Raw genomic sequence first — 23818 nt, 5'->3', positions numbered from 1 at the left:
ATACTGACTGGCAGGACACAGCCTAACCTTGCAGCTCCCTATGGGGACAGTAGTTGGGGGGGGGGCACTTTGGCGGCTATCCTCCTTGCGTGTGGACCATAAGGATGGAAAAGCAAGCCCGGTGGCTGTGGAAAAAGGGGAAGACTACAACGGTGAGTACTTTCCTTTACCTTGGGAATTTAGCTGCAAAATCCCCAATCCCAGCCTGATGGTTTCTGGGCATTTGAGATAATCTCCCCTGGGGTCTAGATTCAAATAGCCCAGAAGCTTCTGCTAAAAACACCAGCTACAGCTCCCTCTTACATCAGAGATGCTGTATGGTGGACAAGTGGTGCAGAGGAGCGAGTGTGCCTAAACCACCTCAGATGGGAAAGAGGTAGGTAAGGCATTTCTTCCCCTTCCCCCTGTATTTACTAAGTGGTGCAGTGCAGGACCTGGGGTCTGCATAACAAAATAGCCCAGAGGCTACTGCTAATACCACCAGCCACAGCTCCCTCTTACAGCAGAGACACTGTGGTTATCACAACAGTAGGTTTCCAACACTCTCCCTACATGTCCGGTTGTGGGACATTAGTAGGGATGAATAGAGTGAAGGGGGGGAGGACCTGGTAGATACAAAGAGTTCTTTACAGGCCAGGTATACCACTGAACAATTTACGGATTGTGCAATGGTTGAAGGATTCAGGAGTAAGTTCTCCTGGTCAGCAGGTGCACTAGGTTATATGGCCCTATTAGCCCAGCTGCTAGGAATCTGAAGCCATAAGCCCCAACCTCCCACTCCACCTTTACATTGTGGTTATATTGAAGTGCAGGAGGTAAGAAAAACCTTTTTGTTGGTTTGGGCTGCAGTCAACTCAGTGACAGATCTAAAGGCGATTTACCATAAATCGCTTCCTATATCCTTTAATTAAGGATTTTCTGTGCAAACATATGCAAGAGCTAGATAGATACATGATTGCTTGTTTAAGGCCTGCAGGTGGCTATTTTCCTCCAGGCTAAATTGGTGATCACCTTTTCTAGAGGCTGTCCTAAATTGATCTCTAGGGCGGGGCTCATTGAGACTTTAGTTTCTGATCAGCCCCACCTGTGTGTGAGCTGACCAGCATTTGCTCAGTCTACGGAGGTAAGGTAGGACAACAGCTACTATAGTAAGGTGTCTAACCATTTTTAGAATTTGTTCCTTCACTGGGGGGTGAAGTGTTAGTATCTACAGCCCAGGCTATGCCTAGGGATCAAATTGCTCTGTTTGGTTATTGCATAAAGGGATTCACCAGTAGACCTCAGTAGTGAAGGTTTGTCCTTGCTGGGATATTTTGTGGCACAGCAGAAATACACATTGAGATTTGTGACATCTCTGCTCGTAAGGGGTATAGTGCTGTACATCAGAAATGCACTGCACTGAAGCTTTGTTGTTGTCTGTTATATCCTAAAGGTACTGCCTTATTTGGCTACAGATCAGAAAAATACAACAGGGAAGGTGGTCTGTACTTTCTGGTCTTGTGACGCATGGCGGAAATGCACATCATTGAGTTTTATGACATCTCTGCTCATATTTGTTATATTGCTGCACATCAGACATACTCAAAATTGAGTTCTGTCGGGGGGTTTTTGTGTCCTGTATTACTAGATGGTCCTGAAGTGTGGGGAAATACAAATTGAACCTGTGCCAGGGGTAGTACTGGTACTGCCTTTTGGTAATAGGTGCAGCCCCGCAAAGTGGCGTCAGGCTGACAGTGCTATTAACGGCAAAGGTTGCCGATTTTAGGCATGCGATTTTACATGTTGAGTCGCATGCCAAATCCCTTCAATATGGATGTGCTATCTCTATTCAGATTGTTATATTGTTGCACATCAGATATATACAAGATTGAAGGTTGTCTGTCCCTTTATGTCTTACATTTACTGCCTTATTGGCTGCATATCAGAAGGGACACAGCAGTGGGGTTGCTTGTCCTTTTCTGATTTGTTTTTACTGCCTCAGCAGGGAGACACATTGAGGATGGTGGCGTATCTGCTCAGTATTGGTATATTACTACACATCAGACATACACAAAGATTGAAGATTGGTTGTGTCCTGTATGTTCTATATTTACTGCCTTATCGGCTGCATATCAGAAAGGCACAGCAGTGAGGGGTGTCTTTTCTGTTTCTCATTGTTCTACCTTGCTGCTTCTTAAGGATACACAGCAGGGGGTTGTTGGCTGCACGCCTCCAGGGAGATACAGCATTGGGGACCCCTCGCTTGTTCAACCTGAAAATTGCAAGTTACCTGCGACCTGTGTAATCTTGAGGTCTGTGGATCCAGAAAGCAGGGTCTGCTTGGTGGCGCCGCGACCTGGAGTTGCACAGACACAATTGGTTCCCATTGGAAGCCATAGTGTATGACTTTTCTCTTGCGTTTTTGCGGTTGCAGGTTGGGTCGCACAGGTGTGGGAGCCCTAAGTTTCCCTTCTGGTTGAGGTTTTGCTACACACAAGAATAGACATCATGGAGTTTATTGCCTTACTTTGCAATACACCAGAAAGATCGCAGCTAGGAAGGCTGTCTGTTTTTATGTGGCTGCACAGCAGAAATACTCAACATTGAAGCTTGTTGGTGCTTTCTGTTTCAGATTCCCTTACCTTACTGCACTTCGGAAAAACACAATGCTGCAGGTTGCTTGGGTTCTTTCCATGTTGGTTCTATGTGACTGCACTACAGAACTGCATAACAGAAAAGATATTGTCTTGTTATGTTGGTTTAGCTAGCCAGTACCATATTGATCTTATAACTGTATTTGGTGGTTCATCAGAAATACGCAACATAGAAGTTTGGGTCTTTCTGTCTTATATTTATTGCCCTGTTTTGCTGTACATCAGTAAAACTCCACCGTAAACAGGACTCCCGTCCTTTATGTGGATGTATGTATGTGTATATATATATATATATATATATATGTATATATGTATATATGTGTGTGTATATATATATATATATATATATCTCTATCAGTTATGACCTAGCTACCTAGCTAGCTGCACTTCAGAAACACGCAGCATTTAGGGTCGGTTCACACTAAGGCAGCACGACTTACAGCGCGACTGCCTCAGGCGACCCAGGACACGACTCAGCGGCGACTTGCGAAACTACTTCTGTATGGAAGTCAATGCAAGTTGCCCCCAAAGTCGTACAGGAACCTTTTTTCTAAGCCGGAGCGACTTGCATCGCGCCGATTTAGAACGGCTCCATTGCACAGAACAGGACGCTACTTGTCAGGTGACTAGGTCGCCTGACAAGTCGTCCCAGTGTGAACCAAGACGGAGGGTTTGCGTGTGTCTTAATGTTTTTACAGATTGGCTGCACATCAGAAAACCAGACTGTGAGGACTGTTTGTCTACATTGAAGTTCAGATTTGGGTCTCTCCCATATTTGATATGTTGGTTTAGCTAGCCACACTCAGATACACATTATTGTCTATGCTTGTGTCCTTTTTGTCTAAATGTATTGTGCTGGGTCCACAATCTATGATCTTTTTTAATTTGTGATATTAATAATGCATGTATCACCTTTTGTATTTCAGCCCTCTTTTCCGTGGAGGGGCCTGGAGTTCTGGCGGCAGACGTCACATGTCAGAAAGCCTCAGCCCCATACATTCAGGAATGCTGGAACCATTTCCTAGGGTTGAAGCCCAGTAGGGTTATAGGACACTGGAGGAAGGCGATAAAGAATCACCCTGCTTAGTAAGAACTTGGGAAGTTCTGTTCAGAGGAGTATTATGACCTGAAGATGAAGTATAAAGATGTCCACCCGACCGAATAGGTTACGGCTCGGTGCATGGCCTTCATCTCACCCTTCTAGCAGAACTAGATGTAGCAGTATAAGTGTTATACTCCTGCTATGAGCTTTATTCTCCTGAAGTAGGCACTTTGGCGTAAGTAAAGCCACAGAGTGGGCATGCCTTAAACCCAGGGATCAAGCCTCGGTTAATCTATTACCCTTAAGTAGGCTTCCCTTTAGTCTTGGCTGATGTAAAGATAAAAATGAACAAAAAAGGTTGTCTGTTAGGGGCCCACCTTTTTTTTCAGTTTTAATTCCCTGAACAGGGTAGTGTTAGACAGGCCCTCTTAGTGATCAATTAGTGTCCTTGTCTTACAACACAGGTCTCTGATTAACCTTTAAGGGTTCTAAGTAGCACCTACAGGCACAATAGGCCAGGGTTGTTAGATGTGTGAGACAGGCAACATTGATAACCTACAAGTTTAACATGTTTTCTGATTCCATCTTTAAGAGCCCACTCCACCTAGGTCCTGCATCCGAAGCAGAGAAGGCAGGGACATCGGTGGAGTAGACATGCAGACCAGCTGCATGATCCAGCTATAATACCTTCATCAAGCATATGGAGTGGAGGTAAAACTCACTGCAGAACCAAGGTTCGCCAAGAGGGTCTTGCAGTGGTCCCACCCTAAGGTAGGCCTGAGGTACTTGATTATCCTCTCAGGTGTGCCGTCCTGGAAGATGACTAGAGAAAATTGACAGTTACTTACCGATAACTGTTTTTCTAGGATATCTTCCAGGACGGCAGGCCTACTTCCCGCCCGTTGGAGGAGGGAAAATGGTAGAACACTAGAAGGTGAGTACCTATGAGGAATGATTTCCCTTGTGAACCAGGTTCAGGAGTTACTTCTCTACAAACTGAGGATCAAGGGGAAGGGTGGGGACTTAAAACAGCTGTCGATTGATTGTGTTTCCTGTAGGGAGGAGCCTCTCATCTCTCAGGTGTGCCGTCCTGGAAGATATCCTAGAAAAACAGTTATCGGTAAGTAACTGTCAATTTTTTTTTTTTCCACAAGATTCACAAATCTTTCAGAGTCACATTTAAAGAAAAAATAATAATTTTATTGAAAAATGTGTGAATTCTGGGTGCAAGTTGTATAACTTTTTTGTGAAAACATTTACAAATAGACCCTTAATATTGTGTTATAAAAACCATTAGATTATTTACGTTTTGTTATTGTCTGTATACTTTTTAGCCCTGATGGATCCTTTGCCTTCCATTCACATTTTTTGAGTCAGCACCTAGTCAGAAAAAAACACTGACTGCTGATTGATGGTCCCAAGGTGCTCTAGGATAAGCACCAGGGCCCCACATGGTGTGTGTTTCAGTGCTAAGCATACTGTAAGGTTATTTAAGTGCAGAAATATACTTTAAAATTAGTATATAATTATTGGTAAGTTGTAAGTTACATTTTCTATGTTTAATCTTTACATAGGTATTGACCTTTCAGACCTTGCTGGTGATTTTTTACAACATGAGGAAAGTGACTCTGCAAGAATTGCCTGGAACGTGCGCAAGAAGATAAAAGATTATCAGGAATCTTTTAGTGCTATTGAGAAGGTATACATATGAATGGTATATACAACTCATTCAGGGGGAGGAAGTAGGAGGTCATGGTGGTGATGTGGAGTGGGGTAGTACGTTGGCTGATGATGGAGGAGAAGATGGGAACTGATGGTGAAGGGGTTGAGATAAGCAAAGAATACATAAAGATCTCTTCTTGAGGAGATACAACACAGTGGGTACATGTAATCAGGGTTGGGATGAAACGGTGAATGGAAGATGTACAAAGAGTGGATTTTAATGGGAGTTTGGAAATTAAGAAATGTGCAGGGGATGGGCCTGAAGAGCAGAGGACAGTTGGGTTTGCCTTGTGAAGTGTTTAGAGAATGAAATTAGGACATATTAGATGAAGAGTGGTGGAGATGGGGCCTTTGTGATGGAGAGAGCGTCAACTGGACTAAATTGTGGATGAGCAGCAGTGGGTACATGGAGAAGAATTCAATGTGCAGTACTAGATTGTAGACTGGAAGGTTTAAAAGAGATGTTGGCAGAAGTAGTTGAAAACAGGAGCAGATTGTAGTCAAATGATCAGAAATCACAGATTGTTTTGGGAAACTATGTTTGGGGTCAGGTAATAGGGATGGGCGAACGGTTCGGCTCGAGCATAAGTTCGGGCCGAACTTTGGTTGTTTTTAGATGTTCTTTGAACACCGTACAATATGCGTTGTTCGGGCCAAATTCGAAAGCCGCCGGAACACCGTTAAAGTCTATGGGACACTAACATGAAAAATCAAAAGTGCTCATTTTAAAGGCTTATATGCAAGGTATTATCATAAAAAAGTGTTTGGGGACCTGGGTCCTGCTCCAGGGGACATGTATCAATGCAAATTTTTTTTTTTTCAGGAGCAGTGATTTATTTTTTTTAATACTTAAAGTGAAACAATGAAAATGAAATATTCCTTTAAATATCGTGCCTGGAGGGTGTCTATAGTATCCTTGTAAAGTGGCGCATTTTCCTGTGTTTAGAACAGTACCACAGCAAAATGACATTTCTAAAGGAAAAATTGTCATTTTAAAACTGATGGCGGCTGTAATGAATTGTCGGGTCTCGGCAATATAGATAAAACTCATTGAAAAAAAGAGCATGGGATCCCCCCTTCCAGTCCATTACCAGGCCCTTTGGGTCTGGTATGAATATTAAGGGGAACCCCGACCCAAAATGAAAAAAAAAATATTGCGTGGGGGTCCCCCTAAAATCCATACCAGGCCCTTTGGGTCTGATATGGAAATTAAGGGGAACCCTGTGCCAAATTTAAAAAAAAAATGGCATAGGGGGTCCCCCCAAAATCCATACCAGACCGATTTTAAGGGGGAACCCTGCACCCAAAAAAAATGGCTTTTCACAAACTCAATGTGCCATTTTGTTTTTCGCTGAAAGTAATAGCTTTCTTCTGGCCACTCTGCCATAAAGCCCAACTCTATGGACCGTTACGGCTTATTGTCGTCCTATGTACAGATACTCCAGTCTCTTCTGTGGAACTCTGCAGCTCCTCCAGGGTTACCTTAGGTCTCTGTGCTGCCTCTCTGATTAATGCCCTCCTTGCCCGGTCCATGAGTTTTGGTGTGCGGCCGTCTCTTGGCAGGTTTGCTGTTGTGCCATGTTCTTTCCATTTGGTTATGATAGATTTGACGGTGCTCCTAGGGATCATCAAAGATTTGGATATTTTTTTATAACCTAACCCTGACTTGTAATTCTCAACAACATTGTCCCTTACTTGTTTGGAGAGTTCCTTGGTTTTCATGGCAGTGTTTGGTTAGTGGTGCCTCTTGCTTAGATGTTGCAGCCTCTGGGGCCTTTCAAAAAGGTGTGTGTATGTAATGACAGATCATGTGATACTTAGATTGCACACAGGTGGACATCATTTCACTAATTATTTGACTTCTGAAGGTAATTGGTTGCACCAGAGCTTTTTATGGGCTTCATAACAAAGGGGGTGAACACATACGCACATGCCAATTATCATTTTTTTTTTTGTTTCTGAAAAATAGTTTTATGTATATATTTTTCGAATTTTACTTCACCAACTTAGACTATTGTGTTCTGATCCATCACATATAATTCAGATTAAAAAAAAACATTGAACTAAAAGCTGTAATGTAACAAATAGGAGAGGAGGGGGGGGGGCGGGAGTTAGGTTAAAGGCTTGTGTGTGAGATCCCTAGGGAGGTGGATGCCCAGGTAGGTTGATTGGCTCACTTGAGGGGAAAGTTGTGTAGAACCCTGGCCAATGCGATCTTTGCTTGGGAGAAGTGCAAGGCTTCTGACATCTGGTGGTTAATGTGAAAATTCGATAGAGCCCTGTATTTCTTGCATGCTGAAAGTTGGTAAGAAATGAACCTGTCTGGAAAGGTTAGTAAGAATAGAAGGTTATCTGCATAAGCAATGACTTTATGTTGATGGGGGGGCCCATATGGACACCAGTAATATTATAGCTGGCCCCTACCATGCAGTGAAATGGTTCCTGTGTTAGGATTAAAATGGGGGATAGGGGGCAGCCCTGGCATGTACAATGTTTAGCTTTGGAGAACGCCACAGAAGGTGGTTCCATTTATCCATACTTTGCAGAGGGGGATGACTGTATCTATGAGAGAATGTGAAGGCCCAAGTTTGGACTCCTGAATAAAGTGTAAGTAAGAGCAGACAGCCCCTTTCTCCAAATCTGTGGAAAACAAAATACAAGGGGTGGCCCTCGGCAGGGCCAATTGGACAGCATTGAGTTTCTGAGTGGTATTATCTCTGGCTTCTCGAGTGGACATAAATACCACTTGGTCTGGGTAGATGATGAGGTGGGGTAGCAAGCATTAGTATAGATTTTTTTTTCTTGAGAGTTTTGTATCTATAGTCAGTAAAGCGATAGAACCCATGACTCCTCTTATACTTCAGGTTGTTCACATAAATATGGAGTGCATCAATATATAATAGATGTCCATACCAATCAATCTCTAACTTGATCCAGCAGCTGTATTAAATACCTCCTGATATTAAGTATGATATGCATGGCATATACAGTGCTGTATATAATATATAAAATATGGAGTGTAACTTTGTTGTAACACTGAGAAAAGCCAAAAGTTACATTAACTATTTTACCATAATAGCTCATAGAATACTGCTTCATTCCTGAGCTCTGACATTTGAAAGAGGGCATTCCCAATGGTTGTTTGTACTGTACATAATGCTTTATTTTATTACCTGTATGTTTTAAATTGCAGTGTACTAAGCCGGTGATTGCTGCAATCCACAATGGGTGCATTGGAGGAGGTGAGACCGCGCACATTGTCATTTTACTAGATGAGACATTTGTGTCTTGATGATTAATACTTTGTCTTCCATCAGGGATGAATCTCATCACTGCCTGTGACATCCGTTACTGCTCGCAGGATGCCTGGTTTCAAGTTAAGGTAAAGACATAGAAGGAATGACTTCCTTGGTATGGACTGCAAACTGAACTTTACTTTGAAATTTAGTAAACCTTTACAAGTTCATGCTGGATTGTTTTAATCCTTTGCAATTTATAACCACCTATAATTTTCTAAAGAATAATTTGAGAATTTGTAAACCTAGAGCACACTGTAAGAAATGGCAATATCCGAAGTCTGAGCTGGTATATTCATTGAATCAAACTTCTCTTTTCCTAAATATTGAAATTCAATAACAACATATGGCTAAAAGTCCAAATCAGAGTAACTTGATGAAGCTGGGAAACAGCATGTTGCACCGTGTTACCTGCGTACTTTGAGTTTTTTTTATCATTCACAATTGTAAAGGTTCTGTATTCATGCATCTAACCTTCTCCAGAATGTAAAACAATAAAGCTTTAACGATGAGAGTGGGAAGCCCTAGTAATAACCACAGCAGGTGTGCAGACCTGGGAATTCAGCATGGAGATCTCACCAAGAAAGTCCCCAAAAGATAAAAGAAACTGTTAAGCCTGGTACACACCACTAGTTTCTTTTTCGTTCAACCTGCAAAACTGACAGCTCAGGTTGGAGCTGCTGTACTAACAATCCAATATTAGTACAGCGATCTCCCCTGCTGTGCTATTGTGTTCTGACAGGGGGATGGCTCCCCGCCAGTACACTCCAGTCAGCGCCCTCAGTCATTGGCTGGAAGCGTTGATCAGGAGCCGGTCAATAGAAATCGGCGGCTGCCAGCTGACATTCGGCCTGTGTGTACTAGGCTTTAGGCAGTTTAAAGGAGCGCTGTTGACTGAAAAATAAAAGATAAAAAGTTGAAGAGCTATATTACACTGACCAAAGAATCTTTATCATCTGACACACTTTCATGTGCGTTAAACGCCTGTGCTCTGTGATTCCACCCACTGGCTGTGGGCTCAGTACCTTTTCTGTGCAGTCGCAGAGAGGCTCATCTTTGCCCTCCCCTCCCATCTCAGAAGTTGGCAGAAGAAAGGAGGGCAGAACTACAGATCCTGTGTCTGTCTGTGCCATAGCAGCACCCCCTTGTCTCCGCCTCTGCTGGTCTCAGCATTCAGAAGATTCCAGCAGCTGACTCCAACCCTCCTCTGGTCCTTCTCCAGACCCTGCACTTTCTGCTTTCCAGCTCTGCCCCCAGCTTCTTCTTGGCAGCAGCACAAGGTAAGAAAGGTACATGGGGGGGGGGGCCTGTGCAGTCCCCCTCAATCCCCCCCGCGCACTCCTCTGTCACTTTGTAGGCGTTAAGGAAAAACAACCCGAAACGGAGCATTAGCTTCTTGTGTGGGCGGGATGTGTACTGCTCCAATCACATGAGAGGAACAGGAGAGGACGACAGCGGGGATCGTAGCAGTACACATCCCACCTACACAAGCAGCAGCTGTGGTAAGATTGTGGACGGATCCAGCAGGCTGCTGGGGTGGGATTTTTTTTCTTTTTTGGGGGGGGGGGGGGGGGGCGGCGGTCGGCAAACAAGCACTCCCCCCCCCCCCCCCGAGCAGGCGGCGGTCTGGCACTTACCCCATCTAGCTGGCGGGCAGTGGCTCCTCCAGCAGCTTCTGCCGTGCATGGAACTGTACAGGTTAGAACTAAACACAGTAGCCAGCTATACACTCTATGCTGATCGTGGCTACTGTATATGTAAGGGAATCAGATTTCAGCTCCAGTGTGTAGGGAGCAAGAGATCTTAGTGCCTGTGTTCAGGCTTTGTACAGTGCAGGGATAGGAGACACAGCTAGGGAGGAAGATAGAGTAAAAAAAGAGTAGTGTATTCAGGGGTGCAATGTGTAGAGAGGGCAGTACAGGGGTGAATATAATTTTGGGCAGTTCTCTAGTTGTGTTTTTGTTTCTAATTGGAACAAAAAGCCATGCCCAATACATAGCATAATTTAGCCACACTGACTTTTTGCCGTGACGCATGTAGTGTGCTGCAGGAATCCATCTCCCTAGTAGGAGCCCCAGTGCATTACTTTGCCCAAGAGCCCATGATGCTATTAAGATTGCACTGCTGTGATGTAAGGGAGGGTGGGGGCTCTTGACATCTATTGTAAGCGAGGGTGGGGTGCTCTGGACATCTTGTCTTACAGATACAACAATAATGCTGCTGTTGTCTGCGATGAAATTGAGTTTAACACCCCTGCACTACTGTGTCTTTGTAGTGCTGTAGTTACATAATGACCGGTGAGTGAAACCTCAGTGTGCAGTGGCGAAAGTCAGGATCAAACACAGAATTGTCGGATGCCAGAGATTGCCAACATAGCTCTTCAACAGAGTATTATAACTCTTCTTTTGCAGTGTTTTTTTTGTTTTTTGTTTTTTTTCAGCATCAACTAAAAACTGAAACATACATTTTGGGTAGACTGTTTTTAATTTTATATTGTTTTACAGCAGCCCCAAAGTGAGATCATGTTGCAGGGCTAAAGGAGTGAGACTGAGCAAGAGTTAAGCAGCTATGTTTGGCTGTATATGGTGCATATACCATTAATTTTATTTTTTTAGTAAAATTGATAAGCAGGTATGTTGAAGCAAACTTTTTTGCTGCATAGGTATATAACTTTTTCTTTATCGTACATCACGGGACACAGAGCAATCATAATAATGACTATATGGATTATACGCCACCTACTGGTGGATGGAAACTGACAGATAATCAAACAGGAAGTTCACCGCTATATAACCCCTCCTACATATGAAGGACCTCAGTTTTTTCGCCAGTGTCTGTAAGGTGGAATGGTCATTGATGTAAAACATGTGCTCTGGGAGCATACTTGGAGGTCTGGACGGTTCTTTTTAGAACCATGGACTTCATTCGGATCCATTCGAAAAAGCTATCGGCCAAAATGGATGGTACCCGAGCCCCATTGGAAGGAGAGGAGATTCCTCGAGGTTTGCCTGTAATGCGGCCTTATGGTGCTGGACCCTGCGTAATGGAACCCTGTGCAGTGTTTATTCTGACCAAGGTGCTTTCCTGCGGGGTGCTATACAGGTTCAGGGGAGTGGACCCCACATTAAGGGGGACCCAGTACCCAAAGGTTAAGGCAAAGCTCACCGTGATGGGTGAAGATTGCACTTCTGTTATGTTCAAAGTCCTGCAGCAGGAATGGTAAATCTGCATTTTTGACGTTTCTTTTTTTAAAGGGTTTACTTCCTCTTTAATTCAGGGGGCCTGTACAACTGTAAGTCAGTACACCCCTAGCAATGCACTTTAAAGTGTTTGGTCTCCAGATTACTGTGCATTTGGCACAAAAATAGTATGGGGCCTGGTGCAGTTGAACAGGTGCATAATTGCAAACTTCAGAATAATGTGCATTTGGTCTGCAGGAGCTTACTTTTCGGCTGAAGCAGGAAAAGGCTGCGTGGCATGCATATATGCTTAACTAGTAAAAACTAGTATGTGGCCAAGTGCAGTTGGGCAGGTGCAGCATAGTATATATGCCTGCAAACTTGTTGCCTAAACGCATGCATGAATAAACACATGTTTTGCATAGATGTTGCATACATACATATGGCATAAGCACATGTTTGGAAGACCATGGGCATCGGTGCATTTGAAGGAGTTGTCTACAGAATAGCATGCATTGGGTCTGCAGGAGCTTATTTTCGCGCTTCCTTTTCATACTTGTGCAATTTGAAAGTTGCACATTTTGGCTGCAACTTTAATGTGATTTTTCAGCGATGTGAAGCAGTGCCTGTGTAATCTTGAGGTCTACGGACCTCAAGTTGCACCAAGGCCGGACCGGAGTGGTGCAGGGGCTGGTTTGAGGTCGCTGCGGATGTGAAGGATACTCATTGGAAATCATGGGGTGCGACTTGTTAGGGACCTTGCAGTCCCAGGTCACAGGGTGAGGAGCACAGGTGTGGAAGTTGTTATGCTGTTGAATTAGCATAGAGGCTGCATTGGTTGCCTATGTACTTGGCTAATCTTGACTATAACTAGGGCCCAGGTGCAGCATAGTATACATGCTTGCTTACTTGCATAGAACACAAGCCTGCATAGGCACATATTCGCAGAGGGCCCTGCGCTCGACATGCGTGCGGCACCCAGCCTTCCAAGGCTGGCTGTGACGGCGTGTTTGCATGGACGCATATTGCGTAAACGCAGGTTTTTATAAGCTAGACATGTGGGCATAAGTGTGTATGCATGTTGCAAAGAAATACGCGGAGGCATGTTTGCATAAACACATGGTGCATAGACACGTTTGCTTAGATGCGTGTTACGTAATATATGTTGCATAAACACGTTTCATAAACGTATGCTTGCTTATTTTTATAAATGCATGTCTCCATGGGCACATATTGTGTAAGTGCATGTTTGCATGCACACGCGCTTCACGTTTTGCCTAAACGCATATTTGCTTAAGCACATACCTACATGCTTCCATAAATGCATATTGCTTAAACGCATGCTGGCAGATTTTCATTTGTACTGCATACGTATATGCTTAGTTTAAACTGTATACATATGTGCTTATTTGCCTAGGGCTACATACAAATGTGCTTATTGCCATGAGCTGCATACATAGATGCATGAATGGCAAGAATACTTGTATACCTGCATGTTTGCATACCTGGGTACCTGCATACAACATTGTCTAGGCCTGCATCCTTGTGGAACTGCGTATTAGTTTGTCTAATACAGTCACTTTATTAGGTATCTGTTAAACTAGCTAAATGACCTAGAAGGGTGCCACCACCGTCTGGCAATGTTCACGTCTCCTGTTGGACCAATGGCATCAGGGTGATCTGAGCGACTATGGTGCCTGATCTCGGATCAAGCCTGCTTAGTACTTGGATGGGAGACTGCCCAGGTTTCCCTCCTAAGTGAGGGAGGCATCTGAGGTTGCTGTGTTTGAGAGTCTCTCAGATCATCAGGAAATGCACAGCTTCATGTGCCGGGTTGTTTCCAGCCTTATGTGCTGGGTTGTTTTCCAGCCTCATCAAAGATTTCTGTAATTGCGGTGGAAAGTCCTCTCTCTTCTTTTTTGTGACCATCCTTTGGGCTGGCCACAGCTTCTGAGGTTCACAAAGCTCCTAGCTCTGGTACTGGACTTGCTAAAGACGCGCGGGGGGGGGGTTGTCAATCTCAGTATACCTCAATAACCTTTGCTCAGGAAGCAGTTGGTCCAGATTTTCCTTTGATACCTTTTGCAGTGTAAAATAAATAAATAAATATAAAGCTGTATCTAGGTCGAAGCACATTCCTTATGTACATTCCTACTCCAGGTCTTGGGGAGGATCATTCTCTCTGTCTGGAACTTGAAGATCCAGGCATTGGATTGCCGGAGGGCTCTTTTCACGGGGTGTTGCACAGCTAAAGATTGGTGGTTGATGGTTCGGAATCTAGGAGGGTTGAATTCTTCCTTTCAGGTATTGGAAGATGATAACCACTGATGATAGTTTCTCCATCTGGTTTGAGGGTGGCTACAGTTCAGTGGACTTGGTCTCCACAGGAGATTATACTGCCCATAAATATCTTGGAGCTTTTGGCCAGTACGCCTTGCTCTGGATTATGGTACAAACCAGTTGTAGGTTCTATCCGGGCGAGCCTCTGCAGGGGCATATATATCAACCACCAGGGCGGCACCAGGAGTCATGCTTCTCAGGAAGGTGTACCACATTCTGTCTGAGACAGCACAAGGACTGTCTCTATCATCCGTGCATATTCCAGGTATAGAATAATGGCAAAAGGAACTCTGCAGGTGACTCTACTAGATTTCAAGTTCTACAAGAAGTTGGGAACAGGTTGTGTCTGGGACGAGGGTACCACTGGCAATAGGGGTAGATGCACTGGTAACACCTTAGGGACCAGTTCTCCCTTATTTGACACTTTCGCTTTTCCCCCATCTTTTGGGAAGAATCAAAAAGGGGGTAGCACTGATAATAATGTTAGTTGAATTAGCCCAGGAGGACTTTGTACACCGACAGCAAGTTTTGCGGGGGTCGCTCCTGGGACACTCCCAGTTCAGCAGGACCTTATTGTCGTGAGTCCTGTATCTCAGCACTGTTGAGCCCCTGGAAGCCAGCTTAGGAGAACTTCAATTACAGGACTTGGAAATATTTTTTTGCCTGTGGTGCAGCCAAGAAGTGGCACCCGCAGAAATATGTGAGTGGGAAATTTTCTTTTTCTTTCTCCAGTCCGTATGGGAAAGGAGATTGGCCTTAAGTACCGTTAAGGGTCAGGTTTCCTCCCTATGCATTTTTTTTCCAGGGGCGCTTGTTTCTCACTCCTTGATTCATACTTCCTACAGCCTGCAACGTAGACAGTCTCGCCTGTCAGGCCATTCTTGTGTCCTTGGGACTTGAATTTGATCTTGACTGTCCTTGCAGAGGCCACTTTTTGAACCAATTGAGAGATTCTGTTAGTCCTTTATCTCGGAAGGTAGCTTCTTTGGTTGCTATCACTTCACTAAGTGAAGTGTTAGAGTTGGCGGCTCTTTCATGCAAGGAGCCGTTTTGGTCTCGCATCATGTTAAGGTGATGTTGCGTCCTCATTCATTTTTTGCCTAGTATGGTTTCTGGTTTTCACTTGAATCAAGACAATGTCCTTCCTTCTTTTCTGATCCTCAGTTGGCAGGAGTTGGATCACTGCATACTCTGGAGGTAGTTCTGGTGGTCAGAATTACCTGATTTGTCAGTACAGGTCAGGAATCCTGGTTTCCTGGTTTGTGCTGCCAGTAGAGCCCGGGATGGGCAGGAGACATCCAAGTTAACTATTTTCATTGGATTTGCCCGTTAATTATTCGAGCCTATGGGTTGAAAGGGTAAGGTCTCCCACCCCTTTTTTTGGTAAAAGCGCTCGCTACCAGGTGTATGGGGGCATCTTGGACCATCAGGTGTCAGTGGCTCAGGCCATTAAATGGTCTTTTTTTTCATACATTCACAGAATTTTACCAGATGGATATCAAAGTCACGGAGGATACTGCTTTGGCCACAGTATGTTTTGGGGGGCAGAAGGAGTACTTCTCAGGTGGCAGTTTCCGTGATTGTGTCTCCCTCCCCTCAAGGGCATTGCTTTAGGACATCCCATATAGTCATTATTATGGTTGCTCTGTGTCCCGTGATGTACTCCAAGAAAAGGATTTTACAGGCAAGTATGATGGAAAAATCCACATTTTTATAGTTTGTGTTCCCCCTAAAATATAACTAAAGGCAAAACCTTTTTTTTTTTTTTGGATAGTGGAGGGGGATTAGAAAATCTGACCATTTTTTTTTTTTTATTACAGTCTGTGTCCCTATTAGGTAGATTTACCCTCTCTATTTGTCCTGGTGACCATTATCACTAAAACTGAAAGTAAATAAATATCCTATACTGAGTTGTGACCAGAATAGGAATATCATGCAATTGGGAAATTCATTCTGGTGACAACCAGAGATTCCCTCACTTGGAAGGATTTCTTCTTACTTCCTGTTTTGGCTGTGGGACAGAAAGTGAAGGGGAATATCCCCAATGGAGACACAGATGGCAAAAATAATGCTGACAGGGGTTATAGTGCTTCACTGACTATTCAAAATGAAAAAAAAAAAGTTATGACTTTAGTTCTACTTTAATATTTTATGGCAGTGAATGTGTGCACTAGTGCGGAACAGGTAAGGTGATTTGAGTGTGTAATTTTATTTCCATGTGACTTGTAATTATACCTGATTTCATCATTGGCACACAGGACAGAGGGAAATACCCTCCCAGCTGCAATGCATTGGCATACTGTACATGCAGTCAGAGGGGGCAGCCCTTGGACTCTGATCCTTATTTCCTGATAGCCATATCCACAACCCAGATCAAGTTGCACAATTTACTGCAGTCAAAGAATGATACATTCATTAAAAAAAATAAATGCACATTTTTTTGCAGGTCAAAAAATTAGCATTTTTCTTTTGTTAGGAACCTGCAGAGCATTGCACCTAAGATCAGCAGATAGTAGGTGCAATGCCAGGCTCCTGCAACCTCTAAGTAAAGTTGTCTGCTCATAACTCCCTTATGAGCAGACAGTTAATGAAGAGCAGGAAGATCAATGAACTATGAGAGCGCTCATCAGCGCCCCTTTAGTTCATTGAGAACTACAGTACAAGCCGTCTGCCACAATTAAGATGGTACTTGCAGCTCATTCATTCATAGAACTGTTTTCAAATTGTGACAGTGGATGCGGGGAGAAGAAACCTTGCCCACTGTCACAACAAAGGGGGGGGGGGGGGAATCAGCAGTGCAGGAAGGGAAGAGGTTGCTGGAAAAAAGAAAACACACAATATATAACCAGTTTGTTTGTAAAATGTGAAATATGATGTTACGCCGAGTAAATAGATGCCCAACATGTCATGACACGGCACACTCTCCTGGAATGGTGGAAAACTACAGTACTTAAAAAATCTCTGTAGGCAACACCTTAAAAATTCTACAGGTTGCCAGTTTAGAGTTACAAAGAAGATTGCGACGTTCGTGGCAATACCTCACATGCGTGGTTTAAGCACCATTTACATATGTAGGCGTTCACCACTGCGCGCAAGCACAGGGGGACGGGGGCACTTTAAAAGAAACATTTATTATTATTTATTACTTTTATTTTTTTTTACACTTTCCCTGTAAATTACATTTCCTTTTGATCACTTTTATTCCTATCACAAGGAATGTAAACAACCCTTGTGATAGAAATAGGCAGTTTCAGGTCCTCTTTATGGAGAGATCTGGGGTTAATAAGACCCCACATCTCTCATCTACAATGTAAAGCAAAAAAAGTGCTTGTTTACATTGGGCAGGGATCGGAAGGGACGTCATGACATTACTCCTGTCCTCCTAGACCAGTGATGGCGAACCTATGACAAGCGCAGCTTGCGGAGCCAGTGCCACCAGGATGGGGGGGGGGTGGGATATCCATCCCTAACTCACATTCATACATACACATACTAGGGCTTGTGCAGACAGGAGCCAATTAACCTAGCTACTGATCTAGGTTTTTTTCTATATTATATAGTGAGCTGCATTATAATATCTCCCCGGTCTCTCACAGGAAGTGGACGTGGGTCTAGCGGCTGATGTAGGAGCCCTCCAACGTTTGCCAAGCGTCATTGGGAGCAGAAGGTATATTGAAATAATTTATGAACTATCCCTGCATATTAGTTCTGTCTGGGATGGACTGGGCCTGAGGTTTTTGTTTATATTCTTTTTATTCATCAAATATTGGCAGACCAGTTTATTTTATTAGAAAAAAAGAGGGCGCACTGGCCTAGTGCATTATCCAACATAACCAATAACATGGTTTAAAAATGTCTACTCACAACCATAAATGTACAATTCGCTCTACAAGCCACATGCGTGGCTGGTCCTCTCACAGAATGTCTGCAACTCCAAGCCGGGGTAGGGGAAACTAAACCTTGGTCCCTGGTGGCTGATGTGTTTCAAAGGACAAACCACCTTCTTCAGAGCCTCAACAAGTTTATTTTATTCACCTTAAAGGGGTTGTAAAGGTTCATGTTTTTTCACCCTAATGCCTCCTATGCATTAAGGTGAAAAAACATTCGGCGATTGCAGACCCCCCAGCCCCCCCCTCCCTTACTTACCTGAGCCCTCTAAAGGCCCGCGTCGAGAACGCGCTTGATGTCTTCTCGCCTATTCTCTGCTCTCTGCCATTTGCTCGCACTGCTGTCAATCAACTCCAATGACGCGAGGGACGGGGCCGAGTCCTGTAGTCGGCGGCTTATGAACGCCAAATGCAGGACCTGGGAGCGCGCCTGCAAGCTAACCCCCCGGGGGAGCGCTTTCCAGAGGGGGTTAGCTGTAGCGGGGAGGAGCCGAGACAGCCGCCGAGGGACCCCAGAACAGTAGGATCGGGGCCACTCTGTGCAAGAGGAACTGCACAGTGGAGGTAAGTATAACATGTTTGTTATTTTTTTTTTTTAAATTGAACTTTTACAACCACTTTAAGCATTGAATAGCACTGGTATATTCTGAAGCCTTTTAAGGAGAAAGTTTGTGATTTTCTGGCACCAAAAGAGCTTACATCTAATAGCTTTATCAAGTTTTAACAAGCAACGTATTAGAGGTGCTGTGGGTATATGGCGATTCACCTCCCAGTATCCAAATTCTGCGCATGACCCTAATGATATGACTGCTACAGTACATGACCTGTAACATACACCAGCCTTGAATCTAGTATAGTGGAAAACTGTTTTAACAATTCTTTATCTTTGTTATACAGTCACTGCAAACTTTTTAAACCCCACCAGTCAATAGAGAATTTCTAGTCCATATACGTCTGTTTTCCCAACTCCTATACATATCTTCCCTATATCAGACTGATCAATTCTGTATTCTCAATATATAAAAGAGACCTAAACTTTTTTAACCCCTTCTCTACCAAGGTATATACAGTGGGGACGGAAAGTATTCAGACCCCCTTAAATTTTTCACTCTGTTATATTGCAGCCATTTACTAAAATCATTTAAGTTCATTTTTTTTTTCCTCATTAATGTACACACAGCACCCCATATTGACAGAAAAACACAGAGTTGTTGACATTTTTGCAGATTTATTAAAAAAGAAAAACTGAAATATCACATGGTCCTAAGTATTCAGACCCTTTGCTGTGACACTCATATATTTAACTCAGGTCCTGTCCATTTCTTCTGATCATCCTTGAGATGGTTCTACACCTTCATTTGAGTCCAGCTGTGTTTGATTATACTGATTGCACTTGATTAGGAAAGCCACACACCTGTCTATATAAGACCTTACAGCTTACAGTGCATGTCAGAGAAAATGAGAATCATGAGGTCAAAGGAACTGCCTGAAGAGCTCAGAGACAGAATTGTGGCAAGGCCCAGATCTGGCCAAGGTTACGAAAAAAATTCTGCTGAACTTAAGGTGCCTAAGAGCACAGTGGCCTCCATAATCCTTAAATGGAAGACGTTTGGGACGACCAGAACCCTTCCTAGAGCTGGCCGTCCGGCCAAACTGAGCTATCGGGGGAGAAGAGCCTTGGTGAGAGAGCTAAAGAAGAACCCAAAGTTCACTGTGGCTGAGCTCCAGAGATGCAGTCGGGAGATGGGAGAAAGTTGTAGAAAGTCAACCATCACTGCAGCCCTTCACCAGTCGGGGCTTTATGGCAGAGTGGCCGGACGGAAGCCTTTCCTCATCAAGACACATGAAAGCCCGCATGGAGTTTGCTAAAAAAACACCTGAAGGACTCCAAGATGGTGAGAAATAAGATTCTCTGGTCTGATGAGACTAAGATAGAACTTTTTGGCCTTAATTCTAAGCAGTGTGTGTGGAGAAAACCAGGCACTGCTCATCACCTGTCCAATACAGTCCCAACAGTGAAGCTTGGTGGTGGCAGCAGCATGCCTTGGGGGTGTTTTTCAGCTGCAGGGACAGGACGACTGGATGCAATCGAGGGAAAGATGAATGCGGCCAAGTACAGGGATATCCTGGACGAAAACTTTCTCCAGAGTGCTCAGGACCTCAAACTGGGCCAAAGGTTTACCTTCCAAAAAGACAATGACCCTAAGCACACCGCTAAAATAACGAAGGAGTGGCTTCACAACAACTCTGTGACTGTTCTTGAATGGCCCAGCCAGAGTCCTGACTTAAACCCAATTGAGCATCTCTGGAGAGACCTAAAAATGGCTGTCCACCAACGTTTACCATCCAACCTGACAGAACTGGAGAGGATCTTCAAGGAGGAATGGCAGTGGATCCCCAAATCCAGGTGTGAAAAACTTGTTGCATCTTTCCCAAAAAGACTCATGGCTATATTAGATCAAAAGGGTGCTGCTACTAAATGCTGAGCAAAGGGTCTGAATACTTGGGACCATGTGATATTTCAGTTTTTCTTTTTTAATAAATCTGCAAAAATGTCAACAATTCTGTGTTTTTCTGTCAATATGGGGTGCTGTGTGTACATTAATGGGGAAAAAAATGAACTTAAATGATTTTAGCAAATGGCTGCAATATAACAAAGAGTGAAAAATTTAAGGGGGTCTGAATACTTTCCGTCCCCACTGTACGTCTTTAAACTGCAGATCGGTGGCCCGTAATTTATCCAGTGGCGTTTATAAATGGCACTGGGTAAGTAGCAGTAAGATGGCCGGTCCGCCCGGTAATCTGTGTAGTAACTGGTCATTTAGATGGCATTCTATACATTCTATATCTTTTAGCTGAGAAGCCACTGGATTTAAAAGGTGGCTAATCTGTGGTATGCTCTTTACATGATCTTGCAACATGGAAGGTATAATGGGGTTGATATACTAAAACCGGAGAGTGCAAAATCTGGTGCAGATGTGCATGGTGGTCGATCAGCTTCTAACTTCAGTTTGTTCAATTAAGCTTTGACAAAACAACCTGGAAGCTGATTGGTTTCTATGCAGAGATGCACCAGATTTTGCACTCTCCAGTTTTAGTAAATTAACCCTACTGCGCAACTATTTATTTCGCTACGTCTAGCGAGCACATTTCCAGTTGCCACCACTAGGGGGAGACTTGTTGCTGTACCATATAGTTTAAACCCTGGCAGTTTCTGCACTTTAATGTAAGAACGATCTGTACACCCAAATCCTAATGCTATTGTTTAGCTTTTATTTAATTTATTATGTCAAAGTATTACAAAGTTCTGGCACTTGAAACAGCAGTACAGAAATGACTGAGTAGTAGAAGATCTAGTATTCGGATATGCTAGAAATTGATAAACACATTTTTAGAGACAGTTTTTTATATATAGGTTTCTGTCCCTTCACTGTATGTAATTTTGCTAATTTACATTGCAAACTAATAAAACATGTATATCATGCTTTAAAAAAAATAATAAAACTGCACATGAATTTGATGGATTGTAGCCTGTGCTATTTTAAGATGTTTTTGTAGTGTGTCCTGTAGCAGCCAGAATCTGCTGTAGCGGGCTGTTTTTGATCCTACTTCAGCCCATTGAATATCATTGAAGTTGGATCATCGCCTTCTGTTGGTAGGGGACTCAATTCTCAGAAGGACAGAGAGATCATTCTGTCACAAAGACCCGAAGCGCCAAACTGTATGTTGTCTACCGGGCGCTCGGGTTTGGCACATCACAGGTCTTGTGGACAGATTACTGGGGAGGGGCTGGGGAAGACCCGGCTGTCATGGTGCGCGTTGGCACCAATGACAAAGTCAGAGGAAGATGGAGTGCCCTAAAAAACGATTTTAGGGACTTAGGAGCTAAATTGAGGAAAAGGACCTCCAAGGTAGTATTCTCAGAAATACTACCCGTACCTCGAGCCACACCAGAAAGGCAGTGGGAGATTAGGGAAGTAAACAAATGGCTGAAGAGCTGGTGTAGAAAGGAGGTGTTTGGGTTCCTGGAGAACTGGGGCGAATTCTCAGTCGTTTACCAGCTCTATAGAAGGGACGGACTGCACCTAAACGGGGAAGGTGCAGATCTACTGGGAGTGAAGATGGCCAAAAAGTTAGAGGGGGGGTTTAAACTAGACGACGGGGGGGCGGGTCCAGAGGTAGAGCTAGTCAGCACGGAACATATTCCAGAGGGTAGTATTGGGGGCATTAGTGGTAGGTTGACTAAAGCACCTAAACCCGAGGTAAGTATAGTAACAAGTCCTATTTGCAACCCCAGAGCACCCAATAAGGAGATAGTATGCGACCGGTCTAAACTGTGTGGCATGTTCACCAATGCCAGGAGTCTGGTGGACAAGATGGGAGAGCTAGAGCTACTGTTGTATGAGGAGGATTTCAATTTTGTAGGAATTACAGAGACTTGGTTCAACAACTCTCATTGGCTAACCATTCAAGAGTATTCCCTATGTAGCAGGGATAGAGAGGGTAAAAAAAAGGGGGAGGGGTATGCCTGTATATCAAAAATGGTGTACAAGTCAATTTGAGAGATGACATCACTAAGGGACCAAGGGAGGAGGTGGAATCCTTTTGGGTAGAGCTACAAAGAGAGGAAACTAATGTGAAAATAATACTGGGAGTATGCTCTAGGCCCCCTAACCAGAGGGAGGAGGCGGATGTGGACCTCCTATCACAATTTGGATTAGCGGCAAGAATGGGAAGTGTCATTATAATAGGGGATTTTAAATATCCAGACATAGACTGGGTGGAAGGAACCGCGCATTCATCTAAGGCTTGCCAGTTGCTAAATGTCTTGCAGGACAATTTCATGGGTCAGATGGTAAATGCACCAACTAGAAACAAAGCGTTACTAGACCTACTGATTACCAACAATACAGACCTGATCATGGATGTGGAAATACGGGGCAATTTAGGAAAATCACCAAACAGGAAACATAAGGGGAATACAAAGACACTGAATTTCAAAAGAGCCAACTTCCCTAAACTACGATCCTTGCTAGAAGATAATTGGGATAAAATCTTAGAAACAAAGAACATGTAGGAAAATGGGTATGCTTTAAGAGCATATTAAATAAGGGCATTAGCCAATGTAAAAGAGTGAATAAAAGTCCTGGGTGGCTTAACTCCAACGTAAAAATGCATATAAAAGCAAAGGAGAAGACCTTCAAAAAATACAAGGCTGAGGGATCATCATCAGCATTCCAACTTTACAAAGAATGCAACAGGAAATGTAAGGGTGCGATCTGGGTGTCTAAGATAGAACATGAAAGGCACATAGCAAAGGAGAGTTAAAAAAAAAAAAATCCCAAGAAATTCTTTAGGTACATACATAGTAAGAAATGGAGGTCAGATCATATTGGTCCCACAAAGAATGATGAAGGGAATCTGGTTACTAAGGATGGAGAGATGGCGAAGGTATTGAATTTTTTCTTCTCCTCAGTCATCACCAGGGAATCGGAGGGCTTCAGTAACCAAAACTGCAATATCATGACACAGGAAGCACACTTATGGCTAACGGAGGACAGGATTAGAAATAGAACTTAACGTTAATAAGTCACTGGGACCAGATTTCTTGCACCCGATGGTCCTTAAGGAACTCAGTCAAGTAATTGCCAGACCATTGTTCCTAATTTTTACGAACAGTCTACTGACTGGAATGGTACCAGCTGATTGGAGAACAGCC

The 23818-nt window shown here is 43.6% G+C and overlaps 1 protein-coding gene across 2 annotated transcripts in view; it reads left to right on the top strand.

The window, feature by feature from the left end:
• Positions 1-23818, top strand: part of ECH1 (enoyl-CoA hydratase 1) — an 82685-nt gene that overhangs the window by 31467 nt on the left and 27400 nt on the right. For both annotated transcript variants that reach the window (XM_073598740.1, XM_073598742.1), the window contains exons 4-7: positions 5250-5374; positions 8591-8639; positions 8715-8779; positions 17809-17879. In XM_073598740.1, coding sequence (XP_073454841.1) covers positions 5250-5374; positions 8591-8639; positions 8715-8779; positions 17809-17879 — 310 coding nt within the window. The remainder of the gene's footprint in view (positions 1-5249; positions 5375-8590; positions 8640-8714; positions 8780-17808; positions 17880-23818) is intronic.

This window comes from Aquarana catesbeiana, linkage group LG09 (genome assembly GCF_042186555.1).
Source record: "Aquarana catesbeiana isolate 2022-GZ linkage group LG09, ASM4218655v1, whole genome shotgun sequence".
NCBI classification, from domain to species: Eukaryota; Metazoa; Chordata; class Amphibia; order Anura; family Ranidae; genus Aquarana; species Aquarana catesbeiana.
This window is presented reverse-complemented; position numbering and strand designations above follow the sequence as displayed.